General features: G+C 41.9%; 1 protein-coding gene across 12 annotated transcripts in view; it reads right to left on the bottom strand.

Moving 5' to 3' along the window:
* Positions 1 to 3,097: 3,097 nt before the first annotated feature.
* Positions 3,098 to 27,847, bottom strand: part of LOC113172001 (partitioning defective 3 homolog) — a 179,438-nt gene continuing 154,688 nt past the window's right edge. For all 12 annotated transcript variants that reach the window (XM_026374766.1, XM_026374770.1, XM_026374767.1 and 9 more), the window contains 3 exons: positions 15,739 to 15,862; positions 10,322 to 10,464; positions 3,098 to 7,049 (listed from right to left, as the gene is read on the bottom strand). In XM_026374766.1, coding sequence (XP_026230551.1) covers positions 6,653 to 7,049; positions 10,322 to 10,464; positions 15,739 to 15,862 — 664 coding nt within the window. In that variant the 3' untranslated portion in view covers positions 3,098 to 6,652. The remainder of the gene's footprint in view (positions 7,050 to 10,321; positions 10,465 to 15,738; positions 15,863 to 27,847) is intronic.

The raw sequence follows: 27,847 nt of genomic DNA, 5'->3' as shown, positions 1-27,847 counted from the left end.
TGATTTACAGAGTTTATTAGTTTTGTGATGCTTCTTCTGGGCTTCATTTATTCTGTGTTGAAGATGTTGGGTTGTGGTTATTCTGGGCCACCCTGAAGACTTGCAGCTTTTCCACTGTGTAACATTTGTCTTCTATTGAAGCTAATTGTTTTGTTTTTTCCTCTAGATCTGTCTCCGTTCCATCATTTGTTTTCCCTCATCCTTTACCTTTATGCTAACATTACTCCAAATCTCCTCTTAAGCAGAGACGAGGGCTCAAGCCTGAATGAAAGAAAACAATGAACTGACCTGAAATAGATAAAGCTTAGAAATCAGGAAATGACAGCGGCTTAGCGTGCCGTTCTCTTTCTCTGTCTTTAGTTTGGTGTTTGAGATGGAAAACAGCTGTGGAATCAAATGAAAACACCCAATAATTGCGAGAGTAACTGTTTTTATAGTTTAACACTGCCAGGAAACTAATGGGGGAAATTATAGGAAGCAGAAATATGATAATAAGAACTGAAGCATGTGACTGATCTGAGACCAGAGTGGATCATTGTTCAGTATTTGACAGTAAGAAGTCACCTCAATGCAATGACTCAACAATCTCATACTGAGACTTAAAAACCTTAAAAACATCCTTCTTTAGTTTCCTTTGGCTTTCATCTTGATTTACAGTCCATGTCTTTCTCAGCTTTTTCAACTTCCTTTTCCAGAGGGTCCATCTGTGAGTGGTCGCTCCAAAAGAAAAAGCAGCAAGTGAGCAGAAACAGGTGTCACCTCTAAATAGGAGCTTATCAGACCTCCCAGTAAGCTCAACAGCTAAACCGCCCCTGTGCGAGGTGAGCGTGACATTAAACAAAATAACAGGCTTCGTTAATGGCGACACGGTGCATGAATGGCGGCGGCGGCGGCTATAAAATAAAAGGTTTAGCAGCCATTTGTTGTGGCTGTCTGTTGACAGAAAGGGCTGCAGATGAAATGATCCGCGACATTGCTCCGGGGGTGACGTGGAACGCATTAAAATGTTGCAGTGCTGCTAAAAGAGAATGAGAAATAATACACAAGGTAAAGTTTACTGGCATCAGGTCCTGCAGTGTGTTGTCAGTGTGTTGTTGACCTACAACATAAGACATGTATCTGCATTCTGGAGAGCGCCACTAAAATAATTCCAGTGTTTAATTCAATTAAGTAATTAACATAAAACGTGAATTCTAATAAATCAGAGTTGCTCTGTTAAATGCCCCCAACATGCCCCCAGTGTGCCTGCTGTTATTCTGTGGGTTGAGCTGCTTTTATCCTCAAACAGGACGATGACAGAATAAAAAGCAGTGAACAAACTAATCGTGGTGATGAGATAACAGCACTTTTGCAATTAGGTTTTAAAATTCAATTATTATATAATAATAATAAATTCATTAAGTATTTAAATTATGAATGCATCATTTAAATGCTAATTCCATTTTCACATTTATATTAACTTTCTTCATTTATACTTTTATTAAGTTGAAAGAAAGTAAAAATGTACAAATCAAACTTAAAGTGGTAAAATTTGGACTCGATACTTTGAGGATTCTCAAAGATGTTGATGACTTATATTTAGATGTATTGACGGTTTTTCTTTCTGCACTTTAAGCGTCACCCACTCAACTCCTTAGGATTTGCCACATGTTGCAATGAAAGCTTTTATGCCGAAACACATTAGCTTGATGTTTACTGTTAATGAAGATATGATTTAATTGAGGTTAATTCTTGCACTGGAGAGCTGCCATTCCCGTCTTTCAAGGATGTTCTTGGATCTCATTGTGCAGCTTCTGGCAGAGAACTGAACCAGACGAAGGTTGTACGAGGAGGAGGAGGAGGAGGAGGAGGAGGATCACCTCTTACAGGGGTTTTATTGGGAAGAGATTCGAGTTTTCTCAAACGAGGATTATCCACGAGGCTCCCAGCGAGGTACCGGAACTTCAACCCCTCTAGTGAAACTCTGTCTTCGAACATTATAAGAAAACTAATCTAATCATTGATAAGATTCATAAGGACGTTGTTACTTATTATTGTCTCACACAAAAACTTCTTCTCAGCAACTGTAATGAAGAATCAACACACAGAACCTGAAACAGAGCAGAGTGTGAAAGGTGGAGTTCTAAAACAGTTGTTACACCATCTAATGGAAGGAGAATAAACTAAATGTTCTGATTAATTCTCTGCAGCCGTGTGTTTGCAGCACGACATAAATCCTCAGATCAAGTCTGGATGCACCTGTGTGTTGCACATGTTTGTGTGTTTCCACTGTTCTGACATCAACCAGAAGAGTTCCCTGCATGTTTCAGATTTCAGATGTATTTATACAAGTGTGGAGCGGACTGAGTCAACTCAAATGGCATCCTGTGTTCTTGCAAATCCACACTGCTGAGTGCCAAATCTCCTCACTAATGCAAACCTCAGTGTGTGTGTGGGGGGGTGGGGGAGGGGGTTAGTGGACCTTAAAGGAAATACTGCTTCTGACTCAAAATTTCAACAAGGAGGAAAAAAAACTCTCTGGTTTGAGCAAAGCACGGTGACACAATCCAGTGCATGTTGAACGCCCTCTGAATCTCACACCATGTAGTTAATAAAGAGAACAGACCGCTGTGAAGCATAAAAGCACAGGATGAGGTGGAGGGATTCCTCTGCTTGTTTTCATATCTCAGTTTCTCCCGACACAGAGCTGGTCGGAGATTAAGTAGCAGTAATGGTATTTGGTTAGGACATCACCTTTGACCTTCAGAACAAAAACAGTAGCAGGGAGCTGCTCAGCGGGTTCCCTGTGAGGAACAATGAGGCCGGACTCAAAAACAGGCTGGTAACACAGGGAGGGTGTGCTGCTGCTCAGAAGACAAATGCAGGTTGGAGTTGTATGTGTACATCAGCTGCTCACTCGTTTCCCCACAGGAATTAATAATGAGACGTAACATTGGATGTTTTCTGTATCTGTCAAACTGTGTCGATCTCAGACGAAGACGTCAGCAGGCAGAACCTGACGGTTTGACGTCTGACAGCAGAATCCCTTCTGCTTAATGGAAGACTCGTCTGATCGCAGTTGAAAGGCGGTGCTGGGGAAAGTCAAGGTGGAGGCAGGTTGTAAACAGGATGGAACAGCCTTCCGCTTTAATTTTAAATTTGATATGTACAGAAAAGTGGCTGCATACATTTCTTAATATATCATGTAAAAGTTTGCTGAAAAAACAAAACCATTGCACATCATCTTCCATTAGCTTCCATTAGTTTTTTTGTTGTTTCTCTACTTGAAAACACGTCATGGTACAGCATGGCCGAAGGCAAACGGGATACAAATACACTGACAAGTGTTGGCTCTTATGAAAAAAATCAAATCAAATAAAAAAGGTTCAGAAAGGAGTACCCCGAAAACATGTGTTCATAAAAACATTAAAAAACCTGCTGTGGTGTCACCGACTAACAAACCCACCGCGTCCCTCTTAGTGGAAAATACTTTGCTATTGTCTCAGGCACTTATCAACATTAGACCCCATAACTGGACAAGGTGAACGGTGAAATGGGTCAAATACATCCTTCTAATGTGCTAAACGCACTAGTGTTCACAGCATGTGACGTGCTGGCCGCTACAACCAAACACCTTTTATTTACTTTACTAAAAACAGAGCAGAGCTTCTTTCCACTCTCATCAGCACAGTTTGTGTCTTTTTTGGTAACAGGATCATCATCAGCCACATTGTAGAGTGGATATAAAACACAGAGCGGCACGGGGCCGTGGTGTCTCTGTGTTGTTACAGCCGTGCACATAATGCAGCAGAAGATTTTTTATTAGCTTAAAGCAGAGAAATAGTGTCAACGCTCCTCAGGTTCAAATTCAGGTTTGTACACTAGAATAAGCTTTTGTTCTTCATCTTAATCCTTATGTTTCCCAGCAAAGGGCTTCATTAAACAACAGCATGTCATTCATCTTCTCTCTGCATATGGAGAGTGTGTAGGAGTGAAGGGGAGTTCTGAACTGCCGGCTTGTTTTCCACAGCTTGATGACGACCAAACAAACAAAACAACATCTTTCCCATTTCTTGATACAAGTCCGACCTCGGCTCGGTCTCGTTTGTTCACTTGCAGACAATCAACTTACAAACACGAGTGATGTCACGGAAGCCTCTAACTAACGGGGTCGGCTGCCTCCCGCTGCAGCGATCACGGTGGTGAGCTGTGATTTTTAAACACGTGTCATCAACACCCAAGGTCTGTCTGACCTACAACTACAGCAGCTGGTCTCACTGATTAGTTCCTCCTCTCTGGGTGATAAAAAAAACTAAAATACCAATCAGCAGCTGTAGAATTTGATTGAAGTGAAAATGTAAATTTTCTAAGATCATAATGACGCCACAGTAAGCTGTGATCCGTAATCACAACATCACTGGGTTAAAGGTGGCTTCATCCAAATTACCAACCATAAAAAGCATCTTTACCACCTGTGGTGTCTCGTCTTTCTTTTGTCCAGGAGTTGAGGTTTGTACCTTACAGAGCTGAGACGAGCGCTGCGTCATATGATTTGACTTTTCTGTTGGGTATAAACTGGTTCACAAAGCGTCATGGACACAGGTCTAATGGCGTTTTCACGCTGGTACTGTTAGTGTGGTTGAATCAAACACAGGTGCTCACACACCTTTTACTGGAGGGGGCCTCATTTAAGTCCGAAACACACTCTGAAGTGGTTTGTCGGTGTAGAGAACGGGATCTGTGATCTGGTTTTGCTAAAATCCAGATCGACAGCATGTCTTCTTTCCAAAGTGTGAAGCTGTGTTGTTCAGAACAGACTCTTTATTTTTCCTTTATTTCGCCCCCGATCCGTTTAAACACTGGCGATGAATGAAAGGAAACCAAATAAAAGACCAACATGACAAACTTGTCCACTGACTCAGACCACAGTGGACAAACTAGAGGGGTGAAAACGGCCAAAGCTCCAAATGAAGCTTTGAATAAACCTGTTGGCGACGCGCTCCAGCTGCTACTGTATGTGACAGTTAGCTAACACGCCGACCTGCTGTGGCGATGATTCGGTAATGGCGGCACACTGTCAACAGTTTTCTTACTGTTTCTTTGGGGGAAAAAAGCTTTTCATATGTGATGGCTCATTGCTTTGGACACTACAAACACAGTTCCATTCCAAAACTTGGGCAAATTAAGTCGAAGCTCTTTCGCTGCCCTGCCTGAGGTAAATCAGAAATGATGTATAATTTTGTAATTTCATTCAGCTCTCCCTTTAAAAGCCGGCAGTTTATCCACTGACTGCTGTGTCTTATTTAAAGCAAGACATCACCCCTACCTGCTCCCTGTTTTTCAATCTCTCAGGAGAAGAGTGCCGGCTAAATGCTTAAAAGGGTAAAAATACAGAAAGCAATTACACCAAATGAAAGCAATTAACTTCTGAGAACAATTTTGCCTTTTGTCAGAAACGGGAGAAAAGCACCAGCTAATCTCACTCTGGGAGGTTCATTGTCTCTTTTCTCATCTTTATTCTGTTTTTTTTTTGCCTTTATTCCTCTTGATGTCAGAAGCGGGGCCCTCTGTCGGTGCCTCTGGTGGCAGGCATTCTTTGGCTCTTGCAGGCAGCAGGTGGCTTGTGATGAAAAATTCAGTGCAGAGCTCGACTCTGGAGATGAGGAGGATGGTGGTAGTGGGAGGAAGAGTAGGGGGGAAAGGAGGGGTGAGATGAGCAGGGAGCAGTGAACGGAGGGTAGGAGGATTAAGGTGGGAGGTGCTGAGGTAGAAGAAAGGAGCGTAATGAACATGGGGGTGACGAGAACAACGAGAGGACGATGGAAGCTGGAGCTCCAGACAGACAGGCAGGCAGGCGGGCCAAAGAGTCAAGCCCAGAGCAGTGCAGAGCGGCCAGGCAGAGGATCAGAGCCGTCTACCCCTGTGCCTCAGCTTCTTCCACTGAGATGACACATGATATGAATTATTTATGTGGGGAGGGGGCTTTTTTATTAATAAAACACACACACACAAATGTGTGCACACAATGTGCCCTGCTTCTTTTATAGACTTTGCCTGGTTTTCTGTGCCCCCTGGGGAGCACTGAAGTGAGAGTGCCTGATCACTGAGGAGAAATCACTGGACAAAGAGAAAACTGAAAGCTGAGAGAGACCAGCAGCATCGGTGGAGTCGTTAACCTTGGTGCAGTGAAAGAAGGGGGATTTGTGACTGGTGGGTCACCCTGTGAAGCCACGACACACTAACTTTATCGTGAAACCTTGTACCTCGTCACATGCCCACACACCATCCCACACAGAAACATAACGCCTCCCCCATGGGCTTCGAACAACGCCCACTCTCTTGCCTGTCTGCCCATTCGATTGTCAGCACATGGCGGTGCCAGATGATGAATCAGTCCTGGACGACTGTGAACAAGCATGGTGTTTGTGAAAGCAGAGAAGGCACTGAGCATCTCATGTCTGTAGGAGGGTGAGTGACTGACTGTCATCAGCACAGCGAGGGATTGAACACAAACACCCACATACTGAGTACACTTCACAACTGTTTACCTCTAAGATCATCGCTAAGATATAAGACCTCTAGGTTTGTCCTTTGTCAAGATTTGCAGGATCCACTGTTGCTGTTTTTCAACATAATCCCCTTCAGTCCTGCATCAAAAGTCCAACAATACTCCTCAAGAATAAAAAAGTCTTCCTTTTTCTGACCCCAATCTATTAAGCCTAGCTAACTGCGAAGGTGAAGGTGGCACATCTTGGCGGTATGGACCCTTGGGAGACGCTGGATCCTTCAAGTGTCCTGTGGAGTACCCCTCGTAGCTGCTGTTACCAATGTTCTCCTGCATTAGTTTCCCTTTGGCTTCCTGCTCTCTGCGTCGCTGCTCCTGCCTCAACAGCTCCTGGGCCTCCAGAAGGACTCTGGCGTTGACACCACCACCGCCCGGATAGCCGTTCCTGGAGCCTTGGTAGCTGGAGTACCTGGGATTGTCCTTAGCAGTCTGGAAACCCTCGCCCGGTGGGTAGGCCTTTTCCCAAGAGTCCTGTGAGATGGTGCTGGGGTTCTTCCTGGGTTGCCTGGTACAGAAAAGGAAACAAAAGATGAGGCAATGTGAGATGTGGATGATTCCTTCGACATAATCCTAAATGGCACATCAGTGATTTATTTAACTAATGTAATTCTAGACTGCTTCTGCTCTTGACTACTTACTTCTTGCATCTTCTTGTCTCATCTCATTATACTGTATATATTACCCTACGAGACACAGACTTTATCCTTTTAGACACATATTAAGATGGAAATTTGTTTTTTTTTTTTTAAAACTAATTATATTATTGCCAATTACATGGTAGCCAAGACGTCACGTTCAATACAAATGAGTCACCATTACAGCCTCACAAACTGCCCCTGAGCAAGCATTTGCCCAGGGTAACGATATAAAGGGATGCTAACCATGTCAAAGTCCCCTTCAAGCCCATTAAGTCCATTCTGAGACAGGCAGAAACAACCATGAGATCAGACAGACAGTAATAGTAGTTGGAAAAATGAGGTGACCAGTCTGTCCTCAATGGATTTACCCAGGCAGATATTTGACACTTGACAAAAGTGTCTTAAAGGCACGGTTGGTGGCCACGCTTCTGGGAGGCTGCCTTGTCCTTTACCAGAAAGACTGGGGGTAAAAAAAAATCCAGATGTCTGACATCACCTCTCATTTCTGCTTGGCTACTCTCCTTGTGGCAGCCCAGACTCTGTGTGTGAGAGTCTGTGTGAGCCCATACGACATGCATGACTGTCCCGAGCCCTAGAGCTCCACCCGTTTGTCGCGAGGGCTAGGCAAAATGGGTTCAGAGACAGAGAAGACACACAAAAACATCAATGGGCTTTTGACACTGAGCCCTGCATAATTAGCAGGTTTGTCAGCCAGCTGTGAAGAAATCGTATTATTCCTGTGTTTGGATTTGAATAGAGGGGAGAAAAAAATCCTCCTTAATGAGAATAGAAAAGACCTCTGTATTTATTCAACAGAGATCGAATGCAATTGGGAATGGATACGCTTCTAGATCGGTGAGATAAGAGAATATAGCCCAAGTTTATTCTTGTACACGGTTGAGCGATTCCAATTTTCAGAGACAGGCATCCCCAGCATCTGATTTCATTTCGTATGTTGACAAAGAGGCCAAAGCCGGTCTGCGTCTCTGCTGAAAAATGCAAACCAGATCGTTCTCTTTGTCTGATGCCGTGCCAACAGGGAGCATGTACATGTGTGGTAAATACAAAAAGATGTACACTGCTCTGTATTCTGGGCATGCACACACGTGAAGCATGACAGACAATTAAAAAGGGAAAAGGGTGAAAGGTGTCAGAGAGAGATTTGGAGAAGAAAGGTCGACTTAGTGAGAGCTTGTAGCACAGAGGAGACACTGTAGACATGCTAGTGACAGACATGTATGCAGGAACACACTAGTGAGACCAAATGCTGCTGCAGCTGTTGCCGCCAGCCTTTGGTCTCCAATAATGACATTACTTTGGCTCCGAGATCAGTGGTGCTACTGGGTGATGAATATGAGGACCCTTCATTTGCCTTCATTGTTTCAAATGGAGGTGGTTTATTTCCACACAGAGCTCCTTGTTTAGTGAAGGGTCTCGCCCACAGGAGAACTGACCTTTATCTAATACGAAAGCTGCACATGAAGGAATGCTACCGCCATCCATCACATCTCTACTAACAATCCAGAGTTGTGCTCCCATGAATCCCGCCCTCTACGGACAACATCGAGGCTGTGACCTAGCAAACGCCGCATTTACTGTGTCTCAGCCTCTGACATCACACGATGGTATGCTCTAAGTCAAACAATAGTTAGTGTTCTCAGGATAATACGGACAGGTTTATCCAAACAGAACAGTTTCTTAATGGAAGTGGTGGAAAAGTGAAGGGACGCGGCCACAGGATGTTGTTTCTGACCGCTGGAGCAAGACGGTGGTTCATTAATCTTTCAGCGAAGCTGCCTGCAATATTTATCAAGGAAGGGATTTATGTCGATAACAGAGGATTAGAGTATGAAGTAACAGAGGATAATGTATTTAATGTTGTATATGTATGGTAAGTGCTAGTTGATGAGGTGCAGTGGTCTGACCTTGTAGAGAGTTTGAATGTCTAATTATAGACTGCTTAGGGAAACATAATAATAATGCTGAATAACATTTGCCCTTGAATGGTTCAGATATGAGCTGCCTCAAGAATATCTTCTTTAAATAGTCCACAGCAGCGTGTGTTAAGTGGCAGGTTTTACTCATTGTACTTAGGAGAAGCCAGTGGACACAGACAAGCTATTCAACACTATGAAGTTTATTTTTAATTGTTTTAATTATTATTTTCAGATAATGAATAACTGTGAGGTAAAGTGTGTGATTTTTTTTATTCATCTTATGTTTTTCACGAGTCAGGTGGAATCAAAGTAATGTTGGTTTTGGATGTGTATGCACATGATGAAGAAATGTAATATTTGTAACACATAGATCCTGATTTGAATTTTTTTATTCTGCTTGAATAGTGTACCGAGTCACAACCAGATGTAATGAAACTATGTGACATCATAGTTTTACACAGTAAAGCTTACAGCTGCTGCCAGTGTTTCTGGATGACATTTAATCAGATTAAAGGCACAGAGAACTGTTCCTATGGAGTCAAAGTGACCAGATCGAATCAATACCCAAAAAATGTTCCCTGATCAATGTGTGTGTGTCAAATAATTCTCTTTATGTACCAAACATCTCTTTACCACGCACACACCCCAGCACTTCCTGGAACAATATATCATGCAGATCAAAGGGAATTACATTAAGAGAGAGGAAAGCAATCATGTCAGAGCTGTGTGAGAGGGTAACGTGATCTGTCCATTCTCAAGCTCTGTGTGTAAAGTGTGTGTGTGGAGGTTTGTGCTCTGAAACGGTCCAGCTGCGACCCCTTTTCTTACTTAGATCTTATATACTATGTGTAATCTGCCATCATTACTGTCACAGGGCTTCTACAATGAATCTGACCTAATGAGACAGGCGTGCAGGAGTGTCCACACACACACTACCTCTTGAGATACATTACAGTAAATTAAATCAGCTCTAAAAAAGATCTAACACAGACAGAAACTCTGCCACAACCTTCCAGACACATTTCAGCACAGACAGACATCAGGTTCCAAGAGAAGATCCAACACACACAAATACACAAAACAGCCCAGAAACACCCACAGAGAAAACGTCTTTGCCCATATCGACTGTCAGAAAGAGAAACAAACATCAAACGCAGCATCATGAGAAAGCCTGACACACACACACAGTGCATCATTCTTACCGTGGCAGGGAGCTGTACTGTCGCTGTGCCTGAGTGAACGAGTCTCTCTCCTCCTGTCTCTGCCTTTGCATCTGCACCTCGACGGACACAGAGTGGCGACCCGGCTGGTTGTGCCCACTCGGACCGTTGGTGCTGGCGTTTGACTGGAAACAGCGAGATGGCAGATGGGTCAGCTGTCGCTAGCAGTGTGATCGCCATCAGCATTGGCATAATCAATACAGGAACGATTTTATCCATTGATCTTTTTCATGCATTTGCCCACTGTGATTCAATGATAATCCACATAAGACTGAAAGACTGTCCAATAAAATCAGTAGAGATATGAAGTGGGTGGACAAATCTGAAGCACAGTGTTCAAATGTGTCACAGCTAATGAGGGTATTTCTTGTTGTGGGGTCAATTTAACTGTAGAAAATAATCCACATCACAGAAATGTTGATAACAGTTATTAAGAATATTTAGGTAAAATGCTTCAAGGTAAGGAAGCCCCCTGAACCCATTCTTAAAGAGCACAAGAACAATCGATCAACAGTTAGAAATAATCCCTATGAAACAAGTTTACACATCCGTGATCTGTGAATTATTCAGAGTACAGATGACAATCACTTTAGAAAAACAACTGATAACACATAAGATTTCTTCTTTGTAATTTAGCGGAACCACCCTTTAAAATCGCAGCAATGCCCAAAGCTTGTGGTCTGAGAAACGTGTCTTTACTTTTGCTGAAGCGGATGGATTCTGTGGTGAGACCGTTTATTTTAGCTGCACAAAGAAATCTTAAATGTCTCTTTAATCAAGCACCAATTGTCTAATTAGAATTTTATATTTTGCAAAAACGTCTACAAATATTTTACAAAATCATCTCCAAATAAAATCTGTGCTTGAGCAAATCCACGTCTCCCATTACTTCACTGCTGGGCAAATTCTTTTAGAATACGTTGATAAGGAAGAAACATCATATTCAACAATCACCACAGCTGGATCCAGGATTTCCACTCTGCAGCCCAGTTCAACAAACTGTTTCCCCTGACACAGGAAGCCTCGCTGCATCTCCCACTGACCCCTACCTCCACTCTCCCCCCCACCACCCTCCCAGTCCAAACCACAGACACTTACCAGCAGTCAGTCGGGCAGACACACCCTGAGCTCGTCTCTTCTCAGGTCAAAATGAAGGTGAGTCACACACAGACAGAAGGAGGGGAAGTGAGGGAGGGGCCATGCTGGAGACTCAGAGGAGGGTTACAGTGATGAGACGTGATGGATGTTAGTGGGTGTTAATGAAGGAGACAACAACTCAGCCTGTTGACATTGTGACAAACCTCCCCCCTAAACACCTCCCCAAACACACCACATTAGCACACTCTGCTACCTGTACTTCATAAACATTTGTGCACCTGCAGAGGTTTTTAAATGCAGCATATGACATATTAATAATAATAATATTAGTTATATCTGAACAGATTTAGATTTAAAACTCCAGACCATTCTGAAAACTTTACTGAATCGTGTCTTTTTCAGCTGTAGAAAGGAGAGAACAGTGACTGTTGTAATCCCTGATCTTTCTTCAAGAACTCTGTTATTGATCCATCTTTGAAATCTCTTGAAATGGGAATAATGACACACACTCCAGTACAGTGTCTCTTCAAAGGCAGTCCTCACCTGTGATTTCTCCTCCACAGAAACAATGGTGTCCACAGGCCATCACCTCACTCACTATTAACAGTGTTTGGAAGCATTTTACCATCTTTTTAAAAGGGAAATCATGAATATAATGATATTGACTACGTAAAAGTATCAATAAGAACTACTAGATAAACAAATATGACTAAGTAGAGGTGGGTTTGAGGAATACCTTTAGAATTTGACTGTAAAAAAGTCTCTACAGAGCTGGAAGCTGTGGCCATGTACTGCTTCACAGAGCATCTGGAGAGATGGGGCTCGACTGGAATGTAAAACATGAGGGGCACAAGCTGGGGCTAGCCTAACCCCAGCCCTCATGCTAAACTCTAACTCTAAAAGCACCCTAGACATCACTTTGAGAAGCGACCATTGACTGGACAAAACATCCTCACTGTCAACACTGTGTAAATAAATACCTCTCAGCAGCACAGCACCACCCAAAGGTCCAGCCCACACTTGTGCCTCGGCTCCCCTCCACTCCTCCGATGTTCATTAGCATTGTGGGTGCAATGATTGTGTGCAGATTAGTCATAACGCGAAGCCAATCTAATTACTTTTATGGCAGTGCAACGTATTGAGAGCCTGGTGGGAGGGAGCCCTGTGGACATCGGTTAACAGGATGGCCATAAAACGATTAGTAGTGCTAAAGATACATCCACCGTTAAACCTCATCTCTGGGAGTCATCGGCGCTGTCAGGCTGCTCAGCTGACAACAGGGACAGGCTGCCAGAGAACTGAGAGACACACACTCGATTCTGTATGTGAACACAAAATTGCCCACAGGTGAATTACCGTCCTGATATTTCTCTCTTGAGGAAAAAATCCCTGTGGCGGTTTAAGAGTGTTGAATATTCCAGGGAATGTTGGCTCATCTGCCTAAACAAGGTGATTGTAGAGTGGAGTGGAAAATACCCAGAAGGCTTCCAGATAATAGAGGTATTAAAATGTTGCTGTAAAATACAAGAGGCAATGCTGTGCCCTTTCTAGCCCCCCCAACATCAATTGAATGAACTCCCATATCCATAGTGGTATAAATGAGTGCAATAAAGCTTGGTGCGGTGCTGCTGGGAGAGCGGACATCAGTCATCCTGATGGAATTAGACCGTGCTACCCACAATCCTCCCCTGCTCCCCAAACCACGGGGAGAAAGAGGAACAAGGCTGCTATGACAAAGAAGAGATATTATATTGACTTAAGGCAAGTGGCTAAATAGGGATGACCAAGAAAACAAGCTGGGCTGAAAATAAAATTATATACCAAAGACAACTGGGTGAATGAATCACACTGGGTCAAAGTTGTTGGATGGACTGTGAACGTTTGACAGATTTAACTGTATTTAGAGGTTTGATATGGAGAGGTCAGCACGAGGTTCATGACAATACAGTAATTGGTTTCTGTTCAGAGAAAGCATATTTTATTTTTTGTTAATGCTTTTTTAGATTATTTGATGAATTGTCTAGGATAGCAAATGTCCAAAAATAGAGACTGAATGAATATATATATAAAATATGTGAGCTTTTGGACTGTCAATCAGACAAAAGTAAAAATATTTAATTTACAATTCTATGAAAAATATTTTCCTGAGAATCACACTGTTATCAATAAACTGAACTAAATTATCACGGGACTCGTCATGTCAACACGTATACTTCTCTAATGTCTGTTGACATTTTCCTGTATCTCACAGGATAAGCTCCATCTCACATGCAGCACTGTCTTGGCGTGAGTTGTAAGTAGAGCAAGTGTAGGTGAATTAAGAAAAAGGACACTGGCTCCTTGAGGTTTGCAGCTCATCACTTGGATGAAGCAACACAATGTAATAAATGTGTGGGGGAGGTAATTGAATTCCAAAAACACTTTCTCCTGTTTTCCATATGGCCCACCACTGTGGCCAGGGAATGAGTCTAATAACATGGAATTACTACGGGCTAGCCTCAGTGTGAGCTGCACTCTGACAAAGAAAAAGAGATTCAAAAAGACCATTAGATTATTTAGCCTGAAACCAAAGTGGAACCACGGTGGGTTCCTGGAAAACACAGCTCAAAACATGGTTACAAAACATTTCTTTGTTTCTGACAAATTAAGATGGATTATTGAAATATTACATCTTAGTCAGTCAGATCCCATTCATTGTGTTTTAGGAGAGAGTAGGGACATACTGTATTTATGAATGATCCATTTTTATAGTGCACTACCCGGTGCTAAATACAAACAAGCAAACTGCTATATGTAGAGCTCTTTAATTGAGAGCATGCTCAGTTGTTTGGAGACAAAAGAACAGGTGACCTGCACTCTTCTTCCCCATGCTGTCCTGCTTTGGTTTACGATGCTGCCTGGATGCAGCATACCAGGCCATCAGTCCCATTAAAATACCCACAACTCTAGTTGACACTTCTGAAAGTAAAATAAAACTTTACATTTTATTGGGTTTTACAGCTAGAAAAGAAAGGCCATGAAGGATTTGGTTTGGAAGCTAAAACTTTATCATTTCAATTATAAATCATAGGAGCAAATATTCCCATTGCACACCACAGACTGGGAAAGCTACAAAAGTTGTGCAGACACCAGTAGAAAAAAGATTTCATACAGAAATATACAAAAACACAAGTGTGTGCGTAAAATGTTCTCGTATGGAGAATCAACCAACAAGGACGATTCATTTTACTTTCATATGAAGAGTGTAACTTGCAACACATATGTGTGTCTAGTTTGCGAAAACACTACTTATCACCACACTATATATTACTAATAATAGGCATTGTGTCAGAATGTGCTGGCATTAGAACATATTTGTGATAGAGAATATGTGTGACAGTAAACAAAATGTGTCGTCTCAAACTAGACAAAATAATGTGGTGAAAATGACTCATTCAGTGTGTAAAAAATGATCTACACATCACAAAGATGCTACCAATTAGAAAAAAGTAATAAAACCTTATCTTCACGATTTAAAATCAGCTACAGCTGAGTGTTCATAAAGCATCATTTGTTACTCAAAACAATATAAAAGTGCTTCACATGAAGCTGGAGGCTAGCAGACTAAAATAAATACTCCAAATATGACAAGTGATTTCATCACCTCAACACAACTTTGAAGACATTCAGATTTTGTTCTCGTATTATTTCCCCTTGTTGCTTCAGAATGCACTAATTATGCCTCTTCGTAGCCCAAGAAATTCAGAATTAAATAAATGTCAGTTAAAACGCACATAACTCTATTTTTACACTGTAAAAAGGCACAGTTAAAACAGAGACTTTAAACATGACACCCCCGTAGAGACACACAAGCAATGTGAAGACAAACCAAGTCCATGAGGGGGTGGGCGGGTCCTTTTAGATGACGGACAGACATGCATGAGCACAGTAGGTTGTGACAGGTGTGGGGGGGTTAGTGATGGTTGTGTCAGGAGGTGGACAGACTCCTGCATGCAGGTGGTCTAGGGTTGTTAGCATTAGCATAATTAGCCACAAAGGCCCATGGAGGTTAATAGTATTCTAGTGGGAGAGGATCATCAGTCTTGCTCATGGCTGATAATAGTGGGGTTAGTGATAGTTAGCACCATTCTCCAGTTAGCCACAGGTACTGTAGGGTGCTAACACTGTTAGCATTCCTCCCAGGCTAGCATCGGAAGTTACACGTCCAGAGTCTTGGTCTGACAGAGGTCGTTTCTCGACAGTAACAGTCTTACAGTCTAGCCAACTTCTCTGGCCAGCGGTCGTTCATTTCAGACACTCACCCAGGGCTGCTCGAAACTGTAGGTCCTCCTGCGGTCGTCCGGATCGTCCGGGATGTTCTGGGCCTGCTGGAACTCCTGCCGCAGCCTCTGTATCCGGTCATGGTTGCTAGGGGTTAGCCGGTTACTGAGAGAGGAGGAGAAAAGAGAGAGGGCCAAGATAGATGAGTGGGAGAGGTCCATTGTGAACAAATGACCTGGTTACATTAGCACGAATAGAAATGGCCTGCAGGATGGAGTTTTTTGAAGTCCAACGTGCTTTGTCCATGAATTGATCACATGCACTGTTGAGACTGGCAAAGCAACCCAGATACTTTCAACCCAGATACAACATAAACCGTGAGACGTGAGGGCAGAGCCACGAGCAATATGAATCAAACTAATGTGCCTCTGATGTATTATTCATAACAATGAACAAAGACTAGTGGTGAGCGGTGTGCAGTGCCACAACACCTCACCCCCCCCCAGGCTTCCGGCCTCATATCGTTCAACTACAGCACTGCTATTGTCTGTTGCAGCCCCGCTATGCGTACATCAAACAATGCTGCCTTCAGTGTAACGTTCTCATGGTACACTGAACAAACACGTGCTACCTGTTCACTCACAACAAATTTCCCCTACAACTGCAACTCGTTGTTTTAGTTGTGGTGGAGTTTAAAACACTGAATATTAAAAGTTGTACTTATTAGACCGTGATATAACCTGTTCCCAGTGGCCACAGTCAGGGTTTACCCAGTCCACCTAATAACTTGAGTTAGAGGTGACCTGGATTTCAGAAAGAAGCTCACTTCACGCTTCAAATGTTTTCATTGTTGACATACATCCTCCTTTACTAAGAGTTTATTTTATTACTTGTTATTATTTATTAATAGTTTTACACCCATACGTGCAGAAAAGTAAAGGACATGCAGGTAAAGGAGAAGTTAGTGTTAAATTCACATGACCTCCTACAGAGGAAAGTAATTAACACATTTCCCTTTTCAAACACTGCGTGTGAATAGAAGTGTCAGGGTCTGTCAGTGTAGGACCAGCGGGGGAACATTTACTCAAAGATTGACTTTTTAACTTTCACCTAACTTTGCCAGGAAATTCCAGAGGACTGTCTTATCTCTAAAACTCAAAAGGTCAAACCTGCAACTCTTTCCAGTCTCAAAGCTCCTCTGAGCTCAGTTTTGCAAACATTGTTCTGCTTACATAGGAAAACTTTACAGTCATCAAATGAAATCAGCACCTGAATTGTATTTGTTCAGGGAAATTTATATAAACACAAATGACAGATGATGAAAAATGTGTATGTGCAAAAATACAATTTGGAATGAATGGAGACCATCCAAAACGGCTGTCATAACATTAAGTACAGAGTTTAAATAGACAAAAATACCAGTTTATTTTATGAATAAAGTGGGACTTTATCTCAGCATGAAATTACCACATTAACAGGAGAAATTCATTTAATTCAACACAAAACAACCAGATGGAGTTTTTATAGTGCTATAACCTGAAACACAGCAGCACCACTAACTTAGCAAGCTGTTAACTCCAGACACACACAAAGGGGATAGACAGAGCCAGACAGCCTTGTTAAAGACTAGAAACCTGTCACATGTGATCCTGCTAATCTCCATGATATGTAACACAGCAGCTTGGCGTCTTTAGAACACGGCTGGCCTGATAGGCAGTACATATGTGACCCTCTGGCTATAGGTCAAGACCTCAGTGTTAGCTGCAACACAAAGGATCATATATGATAGTATATATATTCTGTAAGATATACATAAATGCATGTTTATAAGATAAAAATATCTGTAGAAGAGGAAAACAATTAAAAACATGCAAAATTGTAGCTTAGTTTATATGAACTGAACTGAGGTATATGTATTTACGCAGTTTAGAATTTAAATCCGGCACTGAAACAGGAAAGATGTTGCATTTCCTGTGACTCCTGCTCATCATCAAGGTTATGTACTAGATAAACCCAGTCTATATACTAGTATTGTACTCAAGAGACTGAGGCAAAAAAGAATCTTAAATAAAAAGCATCAAAGATCGCCAGTCCTCTACTCAGAGAAAACAGAGCAAATCAATCCCCCCCAAAAAAAATACTGTCAAAAAACTCCAGAGACAGGGAAGAACAGCAGGCTGAGATGAGCTTCATCCTCTGGACAGGCTCACTCCATATCTGGCACCGCTGTATGAGGCTGAAAGGTCACTGTGTGGCTTTGTTGAGTGGAGTGTCTCTGGGACTCAATAACAGGACTGTGGGTTGCTGACTGGGCTGCCAGCAAAGCTGTTTACGCTAAGATGCACCCTGCCTTTCATGGTCGGGCGTGCCTCCTGAAATGCTCTGTCTCAGCCTTAAGCCTGGAAAGGAGGGAGCTTTGTAATGTCTGCAGAACTGCACCGCTACACTATGTTCTAATACAGCACGGTGAAACAGCAAAACTGCAAACAGAAACCTTGGGAACCAGACTGAAACACTTATCGTCACACCGTGGTTCTTATTCTTGACCTTTGGCAAACATTTTAAACAGGAAGTCTATTTGAAAACTGAGATGGATCCTTAAAGCAGACATTTTGGGCAATTGTTTTCCAATTCGCTTTGAAATATGTGATTCAAGCATTGACCCCTTTTTCTTGATGTTACCATCTTACATCTTTACAATGAACTTGGTGAGACTGATAGGGATGACAAAAAATAACTTTTTCAGCATCTAGAGCTGTAGTAAACAGAGATCATCACCTAAACACAGAAAGGAGGGCTATTGAGAAGCATTCGCTGTGGCCAGATCTCGATCTTAGTACGACAAAGCCACAGGATGTTCTAACAGCTGAGCCATACAGCACTTAAAAACAGCCACGGTTTGTCTTTGTTTCATCTGCCGTCTAACAGGAAGTGGCCCAAATTGGACCCAACTACAAACTAATTGGATTCATCAGATCTGTGCTTTCACGCCGCAATCCCCAATAACATTGATGCTGCTTCCACAGATCCCAATCAAAGCTACCAATAGACAGCGGGAAGGCTTCTACAGGGTGATCTACAGTAAGTGACAGAGGCAGCTGATGGAGTCCTAATCCTGCTGATTCTACATGAATGCCCTTATTCACACAGGCTGCTCTTCCCATGCCTATACAAGAATCCTTCAGACCTACCACCAACTGTACATGGTCATAAATTTAACAAGCGTTCTCTCATTTAGTGGATCAATGTGGCCTTGAAATGAATGCTAAGCTGAGGGTGGCCACACGGATTTGGGCAGTAAAAATTAAACAGCTGGATTCAACTCCACCAGGAACCAGCTGGCCCACAAAGACCATCTGAGCATGTACAGCATGGTGAAGTGCAGAAGCCTACGTCGAGGGATTCAAGAGGATCTTGTGTCTGTTGTGTGATGAGGGCCCTCGCAGTGAGTGGTTAGAAGTGGGGTGACCTTGAGGATACAAGAGCATCATTGTTGGTTCACACTTCAAAGTTTCAGATCAACGCACCACCCCAGGCTACATGCAGAACTGGACCAATGGCTATTTTAAAAACAAGCCGAGACATTTCAGTTTTTCTTTAATCTTATAAAAGGCTAAGCATATTTTTCCCTAGTGCTGGATCAAATAAAAATCACATCTTCCTTGTTAATCATACAGGAACTGTATTCTGTGATATGTTATCTATTTCATTTGCCAATAATCCTTAATTCGTAATAATCAACTTTTTAATTAAAAGCCACCGTCTTAATTAAACATTTAATTAAGCATGGGTAGTGAAGGGATGCCCATCTCAAATGTGACTGTTGTACTGACTAGCTCGCCAGCGCGTTAAATAAACATTTGCTGATGTACCGATACGTAGAGTAAGAAAACAGTGCATGTCATGAATACATGTTCACCCTGAACACAGCAGCTGTGGCGGTTAGTTTCTGTAATCTTATCAGATGGGGGAGAACTAGGCCCTACATCCTCTGACAAAGAGAGAGCAGCTGGTGGAGCCTTTCTCCGCTGTGAAAAATGAACTGAGATGCTGAGGATGATAATCCGGGTCTATTGATCGAAGGCTCACAGACAGCTAGTAGCGAGAGTGATGCTCTTGCTAACTGGGGATAGCGGCTAACTCTCCATCTGTGATGCGGCTGCATAGCAGAGTCCCTGTTATCCACTGCTGCAAAGATCTGCCTTCATCCTCAAACAATCGCACACCGACAGAACACAGATCTGGAACACACGTTGCTACTTGTTAGCAACAATCAAGATCTTTACTTGGGACATTTTGCATAAACATCATTGGATAAATTATGATTCATTTCAAGTGAGACTGCAGTTTAATATTCGTTTGCATGAATGAAGATTGTTTGTTGATGTTCAGTATAAATCTAAACTGAAATCACATCATCTCTTAAAGTACAGAGCAGTGCAGTGAACTTTATGTCGAGCAGGTCTATGTACATAAAGTAGATGATCAGTATAAACAAGTGGGTTTTAATAGTCCTCCTGCAGAAGGAACAGTTTTCTAATTTAGACTTAAGACAACATTCATTTTATATTTCACTTTTTAATGACTTTCTACAAACACTATTTAAATGAAATACCTCTGCTGACTTCTGGTACAATGCTTACATAAAGACTTGTAAGTTGTGTTATAAGAAGTTGGTGGCAGATTTTACTTGTCGAGCTTCAGAGAGGAGAACAAGTTTAATATTTGCAAATCACTGTTTTATGTAATAACTTAGTTTGGTAATGTTCTTTTCTGATGAGCGATTCAACACTGCAGCTGTATAATTGGTGTCTCGTAAGTCAGTGTGGGCTGGACACTTGCATATTCATGGCACAAAATCAAATACAGTAATTAGAGGAAAACAAACCCAAAAATTAAAAACTATTACAGTAAGAAGCCAGATGCTGCTGTTTACATTTAACTTCCAGATCTCTGTCACTTTGAAGATAACATTAAGATTTCCAAGAAGTTACTTAACACAGAACATACTCTATACAGTGACAAGGGTGGAATTTCTTGGTCTTCTGCATTAATTTACTTAATTCATCTACGTCAAGAGTATTAACAAATATAATGTGGCTAAAATAATAACCCAAAAGAAATTCTCATCTTTCATGTCTTTATTAAGAACATCCATAAAAACCTCACAGTGCAAGTGGCACTATCACTATGAAGGTTTTATGGTTGTTTGCAATAAAGACATAAAATATCAGAATTCTTTGAGAGATTGTTTTAGGTACATTCTATTTGTTAATACATTTGACTTAGATGAAGATCAGATCACATTTTATGCCAAATTTCTTCAGAAAAGCATGGTTCACATACTTTTTCTTGCCACTAGGTGGGTCAGCTGATGGTGCAACGTAAGAACAAGTATTTTCAGCTGACCTTCATTGGACACATAATGGTTAAAAAAGGATTAACTCAGATTAACTGCTCACAGCCACAGTGGTGTCTGTCTGGGCTCTGATGCAGTGGAAAGATTAGAAAGTCAGAGAAGCCGCTGTGTCTGAGGCCATTTAGGCTCTTATTAACCCGATCTTGCTTTTACTCTGGATTACATAGGCTTAACCATGAAACACTGATAGAGCCAAATTGATCTGAAGAAACATGGCAATTAGACGCCAATCAATACAGTATCAACATATTTAGCAACTCGTCATCAAGACGCTGGTAGTTGGATCACTCTGTCAGTGGACACAGTGAGTGGAACAGTGTGTCGATAAACTGCACAAACACTTCAGTTAGTATGCAAAGGAAGATAAACATCCAAGTAGAATTTCTCATTCCATGTAAGTGCTTGTATTGACAGGGAAGTTAAGAGGCTAATGAATCTAGCTAACACGTTCTGTAACCCAGCCTGGACCAGACGCCATCTGCATGTTCATGGCCCAGCTCGGATCAAGCCGCTCTCTTCTCAGAGGCCGCAACACTGGTGCGGCGCCAGCATGCCGTGCCAAGCTTGGTGGCTCATTTGGTGTTTGTGTGTGTGTCTAAGAGTTTTGTTCACTAGGAGAGAAATATGCTACTTTAGTTGAGCTGGAGAGATGCTGCAACAGGAGAAGCAGTCGCTGGGCAGCGTGAACAGAGAAATGCACACACTGTAAGACGACACTCGTCACGATCCAAGATAATGTGTGATGAGTCCCTGGAAATGTAATTCTGCTGGTTCAACAGTGGATACAAAAGTTGACATGACTGTATAAGTAGGTTTACAGTAATATATTACCATTATACTTTGGCTTCCTTCTTCATCACTGTAATCACTATTTCTGAAAGACTGTGTAACACCACATATTTCATCCCACAAGAGATATGTAGAGTTCTGTAAAAAGCAGAAAAATCATTTGTTTTCCTCAATCTAACTGCAGCCACTTTTTCTAAAAATGATTAATTCTGAGCAGCACATGAACTTCCACACAGATCCCATCCGGCAACTTACAGTAGCATTCATTCTGAGCCTTAGCAATCCCACGGGGTGTCAACACTTGTGCAAAGCAGACAGTAAACATTGGAATCCATCGACGGAACGGATTGAATTTAATTGGTTTTCAGTTTTATAGGGCATCTCTATTTTTCCAGGGGCACTGTCGAAGATGGCAATATAATATTTGACTGATATTAATGCATTCACACATACATACACACACATTTAAGGCAAGATGGTTTACTGGTCTTCGATTTCAAGCTATGGTGCCACTGGAGTCAATAATGGCATGGCACACAGCAATATGGCTTCTTTTAATTCATGGGCCAATTTCATGCTTACACACACCAGTGTATCAACACCGACCTGCTCAGTTAAAAGCAAGTAAATTGGACTGTGCTCCTTATGTTGGTAGCCTTGCCCTACTTTCAACAAAGGCGGGGAGCTTGCTGTCCTGTGCAGGCCATTTAGGTTTCATTACTCAAATCCCCATCAGACTGCGTGGGGGAGGCACATCTGAATATGTTACTATATTATCTGCAGTGGCATTTCACGTGCACTTTGACAGGATCTCCAATTTCATTTCCTCACAGATGCTTTCAATATGTTTTTTATAATCTATTCGGAGATTGAACTTCATTCAGCATTAGAATGAGGAGGGACTGTTGGATTATAAATGCTTACATTACTGTAAAACAACAGCCTGCCACGTCTCTTTAAAAATCCATTATTGTGACATCTTTTTGCAGACCTACATCGTGGTGCATACTCCACTGTCATCTACTCCACTTTACTACATCTATCCACTGTCCTCACACATACCAAAGAAAAGTACCCTGATAATCATATGGTGATGCAAAGAATCTCAGGTAGGATGCATGGCTTCTCAAACTTTATCTGACTTCGACCCCCCCCCCGACTGAAGTTTGCATATTCTCCAGCTAGTTATTATGAGCCTCTCTTAGATCTATGTCACTTTCTTTGTTACAACATTTCCCACTTCTCTATAACACTGAAACACTAAATAGGAATCTGGATATCTGATCTTACACATGTTATACTGTACATACACTAGCTCCTAGTCTAACATGCCATTACAATTGTGCTTTGATGTAATGGTGGCAAAACTGCGTCTAATCTCACCCATCACTGAGAGACAATGATCTCCATGTGGGGACTGATAATAAAGGCAAGAATCTAAATAGGGACAAAGATGTGATGGAGAGTGAAACTAAAGCTTGTGTACAATCTTCATATTCTGGTACTTTACTTTTTTGAAATTGCCTTCTGCTTTCTGCTTTCATCTCATGTCTGTCTTAGTCCTTCTCACTATTCATCTCACACACAGACATAAACACACACACACACACTCTCTTGCTCTATCTCCATCATGTCTCGCTCCATTGCTCTCTCCCCTGCAGTACATGCTGACACTGACTTGGGGGTTAACAGAAGACGGCATCCATCACAGTGCGCCGTTCAATCAGTCAAAGGACAGATCTGTGCTGTCAGATAAGCCACTTATTGTAATATATCTGAGCTTCACAATGCCGTTATGATCCCACCAATCATAACTAAGACTCGCAAGCTACAAGCCTTTATGATTCACAGACGATCACCATGACTCAGCACATTCAATCACCTGGGGAAACTGTAACCAGGCAACAAGGTTCGGAGAAAGGGTCTGCAGAGTTAATGGCTTTACCACAGCTAGCATTGCACACTACTAATTATTCCTTTCTGTGTCAACATGAACATAAAGTAGGCTCTTCTAGCCCATTACCGTGTAGTGGTGCTTTAACAACTCTGCAGCGAAGTGAAAACTAGTTTCAACCTGCCTGCACCCACAAGAGCTGCGTTTTCCTACAGGTTGTGCAAATTACTGGCAGAATCTGAGGACGTAAGGTGTGAGATAAAAGTGTGAGGGGAAGAGGAGAGGATTTTCAAACCAGCAGTGTGAGTGCGCCGTCTTATCAGCAGTGGATTAGGGAGGCATTAAAGAGTCCAACTTTCTTTTTTACATTTTTATGAGGTCTTAGTTAAACTACACATTGATAACAAGGCCCGGCTTTTCATGCTCATGAATAAAGTTCAGTCGGAATCAGAAACAACATTTGTACGAGTTCTTCGGCTCTTGTTTTTTTCATGCTGGCAGAGCATCACAGGGTTTCTCTCAAAGATTGTTCATTTGTTGTTAAGGTAAGAAGGGCAAGTATATAATTCAAGTTAGAACTCAGGTGGTTAATATCTGTCTAAAGAGTCCACATCAGAATGAAGAAGAAATGTGATGCTATTCAGAACACAGTCAAAAAAGATCCAAACAGTAACTCTACATGGATCCAATTAGACAGAACCAAGTGTAACTGTGACATCTATACTCTGAAGGATAATAACAGACTAGGCAATAGGAATAGAGAACTGGGCATTTTAGATTGGAAATATATACAATTATAATGACTAATAATGGCTTTATCAAATATCAGTGACCCATGGAGGCAGGAAAAGCCATTTATCTTTGCATTCAAGAAGAAATTACACAATGCAGCCTACATACACAGATAGCTGCTATGAAGATCTGTGCTTTAGGAAACTGGCAGTTTGAGTGCGACATTATTCACAGCATCCAGAAAAAGGATTCATCTCTTCTATGGCAGCAGAAGGGATCAACCCTTTAAAGGAAGAAAAAGGAAATGAGGGACGGGTCATTCAAAGAAATGGTGGAGATAGCTGTCTTTTCGGTTGCGACTGAGGCGATTGTAACTGATGAAAATAAGTAGAGCACGACTAAATTAGAATTCCAATACCAGTTTTGGTGAGAAAGGTAAGGGTTTGACTGATGCATATCTCCATTGCTGGATAATAATTTTGTCTTGGCCTGGTTTGGGGAGGAAAGAGAGCAGGAAGAAATGAAGGGGAGGGGAGGAGAGGGGCGAATGACATTGAGAGAGAAAAAGGAAATCGAATTGGAGCGGCCTAATTTCTGGGGCAGGCATTGTAGTCCAGCTCATATGGCACTCTCCCTCTCTCTGTCATGGCGACTGGGGGGTGACTGATGGACGTCTCACTTGTAATGGTTCCCACTTTCAGAGAGCTGCATAAAACTGGCCGACGGAAGCATCAGCAGCATCTGATAAATCATAATCTAAGTCAAATTAGGATCCATTATCATCATGAGGCGGGGGGCCTTCTTCCCTCTGTTTCGGGGCTGCATCCGAGGTAAATGAGACTCGAGGCATCTTGTGACAGCAGGCAATTTTGAGAAAAAAAGAGTGCATATCTGATGCATGATTGCCATGGTAATGCATGTCCTAGATGCCAGAGAGACTGCTCAGACAGGCAGAGGCTGAATTTTGGCAAAGCCATGATCATAATATGTCCATTCTTGCGTACATTTAAACCATCCATTTTATTGCTTTGTACATTTCTTTTGAGTTTTATGCCACAGGTTTTCATTTACAAGAAAACAATAGATTCATTATATAATTTTTCATGTGTCAGTCTACTCTACTAATTTTAAAGAGGATTTATTTTGACGATTCTGTTCATAGACAGAGTGCATTGCTCTGACAAAGATACTTCATTGTCAGGTTGGTATATTGTGACAGCTGTTTAGTTACCAAATCATCCCATAAACCTTACAGTGACTAGAAGCAGATCAAAAAATGTTTCCCAATCAATTGTTCTTATCTCCTCTTGTATACACAGTGGCTTCTGGAGGCAAAGATATTTTCCAAGAGCTTCAATACAAATGTGCAAAATGCCAGGAAATGAATGCCACCAAATGAAATTTCTGCAGTTACTTCTGTAGAAATGTAAGCCAGAGCTTTATCTTTGATGGCTGAGCTGTTAAAACAATGCAATACATGACAGAGACGCCATAAACTATTATGGAAGTAGCCATTCAGACTGAAAACAACTTGTGTGAGGGCTCTTTGTTCAATGTAGTGTTGAGGTATGAAATAATGGAGCTACTTGTTTTCCCACAGTACTATTTGTATGTTTGAGGTTCATGGATGTCTTCAGCTTCCATTTACTTACGAATTTGGTTCCAAAACAAAACACATTTCATCATGACGAGATGAACAATAACAGTTCACGTAAGTGTTACTGAATGGTTCTCTAATATCATTAACACATGCAGATATGTGGTTAACACAGACTTCTCATGGGATGTAGAAATAGTATCACTGAGTCAGCCAAAACGAGACGAAGGATTTGATTTGCAGAGCTAAAGTGTGGTGACTTGCAAACGTGAAAGTGAGAAGCAGAGCAGGACCTGAGCTCCAGCTATTTTGGTTTCTCTGTATGAGCTACATGAACACCTGTAAATGAGTCTGACTTCCTAGGACTGGAACAATGCACAATGTCTATTCTACATTCTACATCGCAGAATTTCTTTACAGCTACAAAAACAGTGGATATTAATCTTTTTACAGATTAACAATAAGGTTTTACATATTTTTACATTCCTGGCAGCTCAGCTCCTCTAAACATTTGAAGAGCTGTCTCACTTCAAACGTTCAGCCTCTCCTGGCAAAACAGATGTTAGAGTTGTTTAACTTTGCATCTGTTAGCCAAAATCTCCAGAGTCCTGCAATAATTTTACAAAAAAGGGGACTTCTCAAAGGAGGCCCCACTATGAAATACCCATAGCAAAGCATAGCAGACACTTCCTCTTTCTCCCCCCACCTTACCCAACCCCTCCCCACCTCTTCCTGGCTTTCAACTTACAGCCTGAATTCTCCATTGTACTGAGCACTCGGACGGTCCACAGGTGGACGTTCTATGGGTTTTGGTGAGTCAGGGGGGAAATCGTTCTAGACATGCCGTGCAAGGGGTGTGTCAAAATAAAACGGCTTACAATTTGTCACCGTTTGTCTTCAGTGGTGTAGCTCAGGCTGCAGTGATAACGACCTGTAATGTATTTCTGTGAAATGTCGGCAAGATTGTCACTGTTGTAGTTGTCACATTTTTTTTCCAATTGCTGGTTAATTTTGGAACCAAACACAGTTTCTAGAGACTTCTGCAACTGCAGAAGAGGTGGGTTGAAAAGCTAAACACTATAAAATTCAACGGTGAAGATTCTCAGTCATCCAGGGGAAGTTATCTGGAAGTTGAGTCGTGACAACTGGAACTCCTTCTTGTTAGGTTGAAAAATAATTGACGAGGGGAAGGGTATCATTTCTGAATGCTACTTATAATTGTGTCCAATTTAAGAAGAAGTTTATATCTAGACTTTTTAAGAAACTTTTCAAAGGTCTATATAATTCTGTGGATAGTGGATATATCTGCCATCCAAGTAGCTTCTTTAGTCTGAAGATAGTTGGTTAGAGACCACAAATTTAGACTCCAGGTTGGTTTAACGTAACACTTGGCCTACATAGGCTCATTAGGTTAAACAATGAAAGGGTTGAAAGATGTAATAGTCACAGCTCTGCCAACCCCTCCAACCCCTAAAGTGGGTCGTTAGGTGTGGCCAACCTGGTGGATGTGTGAATAGGCTTTGATTTTCCTGGGAATGGATGACAGCACATATTGGACAGAGAAGACAAGTGGTTCGAGGGGTGTGCGGGAAGCTTTGCATGTGCAAATCAATAGCCCCTCAGTCAACGGAGGTGGAGGACTTAGACACAACCTGTCTTCCATTTATCATGCTGCCCTTTCATCCATCCTCAGGAAAATCAGGCCCTATTCACACATTC

This window comes from Anabas testudineus, chromosome 17 (assembly GCF_900324465.2).
Source record: "Anabas testudineus chromosome 17, fAnaTes1.2, whole genome shotgun sequence".
Classification (NCBI taxonomy): domain Eukaryota; kingdom Metazoa; phylum Chordata; class Actinopteri; order Anabantiformes; family Anabantidae; genus Anabas; species Anabas testudineus.
Note: the sequence above shows the minus strand (reverse complement) of the source record. Positions and strands in the feature narration are given on the sequence as shown.